Source organism: Papio anubis, chromosome 20 (assembly GCF_008728515.1).
Source record: "Papio anubis isolate 15944 chromosome 20, Panubis1.0, whole genome shotgun sequence".
NCBI classification, from domain to species: Eukaryota; Metazoa; Chordata; class Mammalia; order Primates; family Cercopithecidae; genus Papio; species Papio anubis.
This window is the reverse complement of record NC_044995.1, coordinates 13873992-13882801: the sequence shown is the minus strand read 5'-3', so window position 1 is coordinate 13882801 and position 8810 is coordinate 13873992. Positions and strand designations below refer to the sequence as shown.

The window sequence follows — 8810 nt, the reverse complement described above, 5'->3', positions numbered from 1 at the left end:
ATGGAGCTCCCAGTGCATAAAGGACACAGATCCATCGCCCATGATGACCCAGGGTCCTCAGGGATGGGATGATAGAGCTCAAAAGGGGGTGCCTGACCCAGCCAGGAAAGTCAGTGAGGGCTTCCTGAAGGAGGTACCAACTGAACTAAGGCTGGAAGAATGAGGTGCAACTGATTAAGGGAAGGAGGGGGGCCAGGCATAGTAGCTCACACCTGTAATCTCAGCACCTTGGCAGGCTAAGATGGGGGGATCGCTTGAGTCCAGGAGTTGGAGACCAGCCTGGGCAACACAGTGAGACCCCATCTCTATAAAAATACATAAAATAAAAAAAAGAAAAAAAGGGAAGAAAAGGGCAGAGGGAACAACGTAGGCAAAGGCCTAACGGGGGGAAGCCTAGGAGTTCCTAGAAATTTCCAGCAGCTGGTCAGGCCAGAAAGGGTGGAAACAGAAGGGCCTACAAACTAAAACAGCAAAACTGCCAAACACTAAGGACGCAAGCCTCTCACCCTCTTCTCCCAGCCATGACCTTAGAGTTGAAGGCCTCCATTCCTAAAGACAGCCGGCTGTGGGACGCGTGGCTCCCAGAGGTACCGATAACTCAGATGTCCTGCCTAAGGGCCAAGGGGCCCCGGACGCCTAGGCTGGAAACCACAGCAGCAATTCCTGTTTTTCTTCCGTATTTAATTCGGTATCACAGGAGCACCAATAAATAGTTTCTTCCCGCCCCTGCAATCTTCCTCCTGCCCCGGGCAGGGCCTCAGGGGTTGGCGATCCCGTCGGGGGCAAGGCACCTGCAACCCAGAACGCAGCAGCTCAGGCCAGCCGAGCTGTGGGGCCTGCGGAATTCCCAAGAAAGTTCCAAAGGCGTGCGCCCAAGTTTGCCGGCAGTGGGCGGGGCCTAGGAACGCCCTCGCGCCTGCGGAGCCTCGAAGGGACTTCCCCCCAAGTGGGCGGGGCCACTCAGGGGGCGTGGTTTTCGTCAGCTGCTGTCACAATGACGTCCATCCAAATGCGCATGGCTTCGGGACTCGGAGCCACCATGTAGAAAAGGCGTTCGTAGGTTTTCACGCAGAAGGTCAGGCGGGGGCTGGGGCTCTGGAATAAGAAAGTGAGGGTAATGAGGACAAAAGACACTGGCCACAGTCTGGGTGCGAACCCAGCCTTGCTACTTACAGTCTGTGTGGCACTGGACAAGGTACTTAAGTATCTGAATGTCAGTTTCCCTGTCTTCCCAAATGATGCCACCTACCTCACTGGGTTATTAGGATTAAATGAATTAACACAGGAAAGTACTTAAAATTAACATATGTAGAGCGCTATTGATAAATTATGGGCAAGATAAATTTTTTTTCTTTTTTTTTTTGAGACGGAGTCTCGCTCTGTCGCCAGGCTGGAGTGCAGTGGCGTGATCTTGGCTCACTGCAACATCTACCTCTCGGGTTCAAGCGATTCTCCTGCCTCAGCCTCCAGAGTAGCTGGGATTACAGGCGTGCGCCACCATGCCCGGCTAATTTTTGTATTTTTAGTACAGACGGCGTTTCACCGTGTTGGTCAGGTTGGTCTCAATCTCTTGACCTCGTGATCCACCCGTGTCGGCCTCCCAAAGTGCTAGGCTTACAGGTGTGAGCCACCGCACCAGGCCAAAAAATTTAAAAGTAGGACTTATGGCGCCTTCTCTCAGCCTAACTTCTCCTATATTAGAAATATAGGCATTCAAATTCCACCTCCCCAAAATCTCGGTCCCCTCGTACCTTGGGAAAGTTAGTGTCTAGAATCCGTTATTGAGTACCCACTTGCCAATCCCAAATTGAGTAAATCCCTTATGTCCATAATCTGTTTTTAGTCCTCTCAATAACCCTGATGGAATGCGTTGATGCATGCCCATTCTACACATGAGAAAACTAAGGCTGGCTGGGCTGGGTGGCTCATGCCTGCAATCCCAGCACTTTGGGAGGTTGAAACGGATAGACTGCTTGAACTCAGGAGTTCGAAACCAGCCTGGGCAACATAGGGAGACCCCATCTCTACAAAAAATACCAGAAAAACAAAACAAAACAAATTAGCTGGGTGTAGTGGCGCGCACATATAGTCCTAGCTACTCAGGAGGCTGAGGCAGGAGAATTGCTTGAGCCTGAGAGATAGAGGCTACAGTGAGCTATGATTGTGCCACTGCACTCCAGCCTGGGCGACAGAGCAAGACCCTGTCTCAAAAAAAAAAAAAAAAAAAAAAAAAAAGAAGAAGAAGAAGAAAAGAAACAAAGAAAACTAAGGCTAAAGAAAAGAATTCACTTTCCTGATGTCACATAGCTGAGATTCCAACCTAATTGCTAAAAAGCCACAGTTTGGTTATTCTCCACAGAGCTTTCTAAATATTATATCCGTTGCCAACATTTAAATTTTTGGCACTGTGCTTTTATACAAGTTCCAATTCCTGAGTTCTCTGGGGCCCACTCCCACTTGGCAACTGTTGGCAGGAGCCAAGTAACAACTATTTCCTTTATTTGTTTTTAACTTAAAAATTCAAAAAAAAAGAGAGATGGAATATTGCTATGTTGACCATGCTCGAACTCCTGGCCTCATGCAATCCCCCCATCTCGGTCTCCCAAAATGTTGGGATTACAGGCATGAGCCACCACGCCTGGCAGATCATCTCCTTTAGATGCTCCCAGGTTGCCCCACCCTTGCTCTGACCTCTTCATTCATTCCCAGTTTGACATCAGAGTTTGCCATATTTTGGCTCTAAAACTTTTGTTCCAAGAAAATTAACAGTGACAGGCCAGGCGCAGTGGCTCATGCCTGTAATCCCAGCACTTTGGGAGGCCAAGGTGGGCAGATCATGAGGTCAGGAGTTCGAGACCAGCCTGGCTAACACAGTGAAACCCCATCTCAACTAAAAATACAAAAGTTAGCCAGGTGTGGTGGCACGCCTGTAATCCCAACTACTCGGGAGGCTGAAGCAGGAGAACTGCTTGAACCCAGGAGGCAGAGGTTGCAGTGAGCCAATATAACGCCACTGCACTCCAGCCTGGGCGACAGAGCCAGACTCCGTCTTACAAATAAAAAAAGAGCCACGTGTGATGGCTCACGCTTGTAATCCCAGCACTTTGAGAGGCCAAGGTGGGCAGATCATGAGGTCAGGAGTTTGAGACCAGCCTGGCCAACACAGTGAAACCCCGTCTCTACTAAAAATACAAAAATTAGCCAGACACCGTGGCATGCCTGTAATCCCAGCTACTCGGGAGGCTGAGGCAGGAGAATAGCTTGAACCAGGGAGGCAGAGGTTGCAGTGAGCAGAGATAGTGCCACTGCACTCCAGCCTGGGCAACAGAATGAGACTCCATCTTAGAAAAGAAAAGAAAAGAAAAGAAAATTAATAGTAGCTGAAAGCCAGAGTGTGAGCTCTTAATTTTTAGTCCCTGCAGTCAGGTGACCTGTTTGTCTTCTCTGCGACAAACAGGTACTCCTGTAAGTACCCTGACAGGAGAAGCTGCGAGTGGTTTTCCCCAGGATGAGTCAGGGATGAGATAAGGCCTCACTCCAGCTGGGACTCCAACTGGGAGGGTAGGGTGACATTGAGGGACTTCACCTTGAAGGCACAGCGTAAGTGGTCGTAATAGACTTCCTCAATGGCCTGGAAGTAGATGACACCTTTGAGCTTGGTCTCTTCCTTGTCTGGTAGGGGAGGTAAGAGAAAAAGAGAGCCAATGAGAAAGGTGTATCTGTGTGTGTCGAGGTGAGGGTCATTGGCCCTAAGTCCTGAGACTGGATTTGGGGTACAAAACATGGTGACAAGAGTCTGAAGGTCTCTAAAGGTTGAGAGGTGAGTGAATGTTAATGCTGGATGGGAGACTGGGTGCAGAAACTGGACACCACTCGGGAGTGGGGTCTGTGGAGCTGGAATCCTAGGCTCTGAGTGCCTTGGACTGTGAGAAGCGAAGGAACTCAGGGAGTACTCAAGTACTTTCTAGGTATAATCTCTAACCCCCTCAAACTCTCCTGGAGGGGTAAGTACATTTATCTCCACTTCACAGATGTGAAAACCAAGACTCAGAGGTTAAGTCACCCAGCACAAGTCACGCAGCCAGAGCTGACAGGGCCAGGACTCACTAGGTAGAGTCAGATGTTCATACAGGTTAGGGGAGAAGGATTTAAGGCAATACAAGTGTCTAAGGAGGCTGGGCGCAGTGGCTCACGCCTGTAATCCCAGCACTTTGGGAGGACAAGGCAGGCGGATCACAAGGTCAGGAAATCAAGACCATCCAGGTTAACACAGTGAAACCCCGTCTCTACTAAAAAATACAAAAAATTAGCCGGGTGTGGTGGTAGGCGCCTGTAGTCCCAGCTATTCGGGAGGCTGAGGCAGGAGAATGGCGTAAAAACCCGGGAGGCGGAGCTTGCAATGAGCTGAGATCCGGCCACTGCACTTCAGCCTGGGCGACACAGCGAGACTCCGTCTCAAAAAAAAAAAAAAAAAAGTGTCCAAGGAGAGGTTTGGAATAATTGATTCTCCTAGAGAAGAAGGACAAGGCCCAAGACTCCTGGCTGTTGGGGGACTGGGGGCAGCTGACAGTGCAGGTTCAGACTCATGGGTGTCTTAGGAACATGGGCCCTGGGAAGCTTGAATTGTATTAAGCTGTTATCTACCTGTTATCTATGTCCCTGAGGAGGACTGGGGGTTTGAATTCTGGGTGACTTAAAGAGGGGCTGGGGATCTGGACTCCAGGATCTGGAGGAAAGAGGGAGCTGAGAGCCTGGACTCCTGGGTTGTAGGGAAGGTAGGAGCTAAGGAACCAAAATTCCGGATCCTGGGGAACACCGAAAGTGGGGGCCAGGACTTCTGGTGCCTGTAGGGGAAAGGCCTCCGGAGTGGAATTGCAGCATCCCGGGGCCCATGGTGGCCGGGCTGGGCTTACCCGCATAGTAGGCCAAGCGGCGGGCTTGGCGGTCAAAGCAGAACCATCGCTTCCTCCAGGTCTTGATGCGGCCGCCCATCTTCACCAGGGGTCCGCGGCAGCAGCCCCCAGACACCTGCACATGTGGGCAGTTTTCTGGGTTGTGGCCCCATCCCTCCAGATGCTGCCGAAGATCCAAGATTCGTGGGCCTGGAGGGTGGGGTGGGGTGGGCGGGGCCTGGGGAGCAAAGAGAAGAGGCAGCTGATGTAAGGGGTGGGGGATTCTACAGCCTGGAGCCCCTTGAGGGGAGCAAGTCATAGCAGCTTGCGTGTAAGGCCCGCTACAGTCTTTAAAGGGTAATATTAACGAGGACCATCTGACGAATGCAATGGCTACATGGATTGACTATGATGCTCTGCCCAGGGCTTTATGGACAACAGCTGCTTGGCACTTCATGGCAACTGTGAGCCCCATTTTACAAATGAGCAAAATGAGGTGCAGAGAGATGATGTAATGCACCCGAGGTCACACAGAGCTTCTAGGCAGCAGAACTGGGACACAAACCCAGGTATTTCTGACTCTAGAGCTCACCCTGAAACATCAGAGGCCTAGCAAAATGAAGATCGGGCTGGGCATGGTGGCTCATGCCTGTAATCTCAGGACTTTGGGAAGCTGAGGCAGGAGGATCCCTTAGGCCTAAGAATTCAAGGGCAGCCTGGGCAACACAGTGAGATCCTGTCTCTGGAAAAAAAACATTTTTTTTGGAAAAAAAGAAATGAAGATTGGAGCCGGTGTGGTGGCTTGAGCCTGTAATTCCAGCTACTCAGGAGACTGAGGTGGGAGGATCCCTTGATCCCAGGAGTTTGAAACCAGCCTGGGCAACAGAGAAGACCCCTTCTCTATTTAAAGAGAGAGAGAGACAGACAGAGAGAAAAGAGAAGCTATGTGCAGTGGCTCATGCCTGTAATCCCAGAACTTTGGGAAGCTGAAGTGGAAGGATCACTTGAGGCTATGAGTTGGAGACCAGCCTGGGCAATATAGAGAGACCTCATCTCTACTAAAAATCCAGAAAATTAGCTGGGCCTGGTGGCACACACCTGTAGTTCCAGCTACTAAAGAAGCTGAGCCCAGGAGATGGAAGTTGCACTGAGCTATGATTGCACCACTGCACTCCAGCCTGGGTGACTGAGTGAGACCCTGTCTCAAAAATAAAACAGAGAGTGCTTGTTTACATTATTATTGTTGTTATTATTGTTGTGATTGAAATTGATGAATATAATCCTCTGCTAAGTACTTTCTAGGTATAATCTCTGCCCCCTCAAACTCTCCTGGAGGGGTAAGTACATTTATCTCCATTTCACAGATGTGGAAACCAAGACTCAGAGAGAGAGGTTAAGTCGCTCGAGACAAGTCACACAGCCAGAGCTGACAGAGCCAGAACTCACCAGGTGGAGTGGTCACCTCAGATGGTCAAACAGGTTGAGGAGGAGGATTTAAGGCAAGACAAGTGTCCATTATTTATGAGAGCCTGACCATGAGCTGGTCTGATCCAACCTATTCTTCCCAAATAATCCCTGCAAACAGTGGTAGGATTCCGGAGGTCAAACGGAGGTTCAGTACATCTCAGATTTCTTCGTGCAAGCAGATCCGCTGGGGATTTTTGCTAAAATGTTAAAATGCAGACTCTGGGCCAGGTGTGGTGGCTCACGCCTGTAATGCCAGCACTTTGGGAGGCCGAGGCAGGCAGATCACGAGGTCAGGAGATCAAGACCATCCTGGCTAACATAGTGAAACCCTGTCTCTACTAAAAAGACAAAAAATTAGCCAGGCGTGGTGGTGGGCGCCTGTAGTCCCAGCTACTCAGGAGACTGAGGCAGGAGAATGGCGTGAACCCAGGAGGTGGAGCTTGCAGTGAGCCGAGATCGCACCACTGCACTCCAGCCTGGGCAACAGAGCAAGGCTCCATGTCAAAAAAAAAAAAAAAAAAAATGCAGACCCTGATTCAGTCATTTCAGGGTGGGGTCTGGAGTAAGGGGGGAGGTTCTGCATGTCTGACAACCTCCCAGGTGGGCCCTGATGCTGCTGTTCCACCAGCCACACTTTGAGTGTCAAGGAGTTAGAAAACTGAAGCAGGATGGGTGCGGAGGCTCACATCTGTAATCCCAGCACTTTGGGAGGCCAAGAGGTCAGGATCCCTTAAACCCAGGAGTTTGAGACCAGCTTGGGGCAAAATGGTGAAACCCCGTCTCTACAAAAAATACAAAACTTAGGCCGGGCTCGGTGGCTCACGCCTGTAATCCTAGCACTTTGGGAAGCCAAGCTGGGCGGATCACCCGAGGTCGGGAGTTCGAGACCAGCCTGACCAACATGAAGAAACCCCGTCTCTGCTAAAAATACAAAATTAGCCGGGCGTGGTGGCGCATGCCTGTAATCCCAGCTACTCGGGAGGCTGAGGCAGGAGAATCGCTTGAACCCGGGAGGTGGAGGTTGTGGTGAGTCAAGATGGCACCATTGCACTCCAGCCTGGGCAACAAGAGTGAAACTCCATCTCAAAAAAATAATAATATAAAAATTAGCCAGGTGTGGTGGTATATGCCTAGGATCCCAGCTAATTAGGAGGCTGAGGTGAGAGGATAGCTTGAGCCCAGTAGGTGGAGGTTGCAGTGAGCCGAGATCAGACCACTGCACTCCAGCCTAGGTAACAAAGAGAGATCGTGTCTCAAAAAAAAAAAAAAAAGAAAGAAAGAAAACTGAAGCAAGGCCAGAGCAAGAAGGGATGAGAAACAGAGATGAGATTTACTGGTTGGAGACAGGAGAGTGAGGTGGGGAAATGAGAAGGATTAGGGAGGAGGACTGCAGGGAGGGAAAGGCCAGGTTTGAAGAGCACCCGCTGGGCCTGCAATCTCCCCAAATCCACAGAGGAAGACCAAGGATCGCCACCGTGGGTGGAAGCTCCCGCTCTGTGTCAGGCACTATGCCAAGTGGTCACTGTGATTATTTCGTTTCTTCCCCAAAACAACCCATTAATGTCCCCACTAGACAGATCAAGAAACTGAGGCTGGCCGGGCGCGGTGGCTCAAGCCTGTAATCCCAGCACTTTGGGAGGCCGAGACGGGCGGATCACAAGGTCAGGAGATCGAGACCATCCTGGCTAACACGGTGAAACCCCGTCTCTACTAAAAAATACAAAAAACTAGCCGGGCGCAGTGGCGGGCGCCTGTAGTCCCAGCTACTCGGAAGGCTGAGGCAGGAGAATGGCGTGAACCCGGGAGGCGGAGCTTGCAGTGAGCTGAGATCCAGCCACTGCACTCCAGCCTGGGCGGCAGAGCGAGACTCCGTCTCAAAAAAAAAAAAAAAAAAAAAAAAAAACAAAAAAAAAACTGAGGCTTTAAGAAGAGGTGACTTTCCAAGGTCACTGAACTAGGATGTAGGGAGCTGGGCCCCAATCTAGGAGAAGACCAGGGATGGGCTTGGGACTCCACCACTGCCCAGCTATGTCACCTCCACAGAACTCCTGTCCCTCTGGGAGCCTCAGTCCCCTGCGCTAAAACACAGGGTTTATCACAGCACCCTTCTCTTGAGTCTGTTTCAAGGATTAGCTGACTGCCCTCAGGGTCTCCAACCCAGAGGTTCCCCTTCTACGTGTGAAGCCCAGAGACACACTTGCTCATGTGCACAAAAGACAGCAGGAGTGTAGGGCAGGGGACAAAGCACACAGCAGGGGACTGTTTAATACATGATGACGCTACAAGCCAGGCAAAACACCAGAGCAGGAACAATTCTGTTTGTTTGTTTGTTTGTTTGTTTGTTTTGAGACAGTCTCACCCTGTCGCCCAGGCTGGAGTGTAGTGGTGTGATCTTGGCTCACTGCAACCTCTGCTTCCCAGTTCAAGCGATTCTCCCGCCTCAGCCTCTCA

General features: G+C 50.7%; 1 protein-coding gene across 1 annotated transcript in view; it reads right to left on the bottom strand.

Annotated features, from left to right (window-relative positions):
- Window positions 1-660: 660 nt before the first annotated feature.
- PHLDB3 (pleckstrin homology like domain family B member 3) overlaps window positions 661-8810 on the bottom strand; it is a 31290-nt gene continuing 23140 nt past the window's right edge. The window contains 3 exon segments of the mRNA XM_031659419.1: window positions 661-1095; window positions 3587-3672; window positions 4914-5130. Coding sequence (XP_031515279.1) covers window positions 961-1095; window positions 3587-3672; window positions 4914-5130 — 438 coding nt within the window. The 3' untranslated portion in view covers window positions 661-960.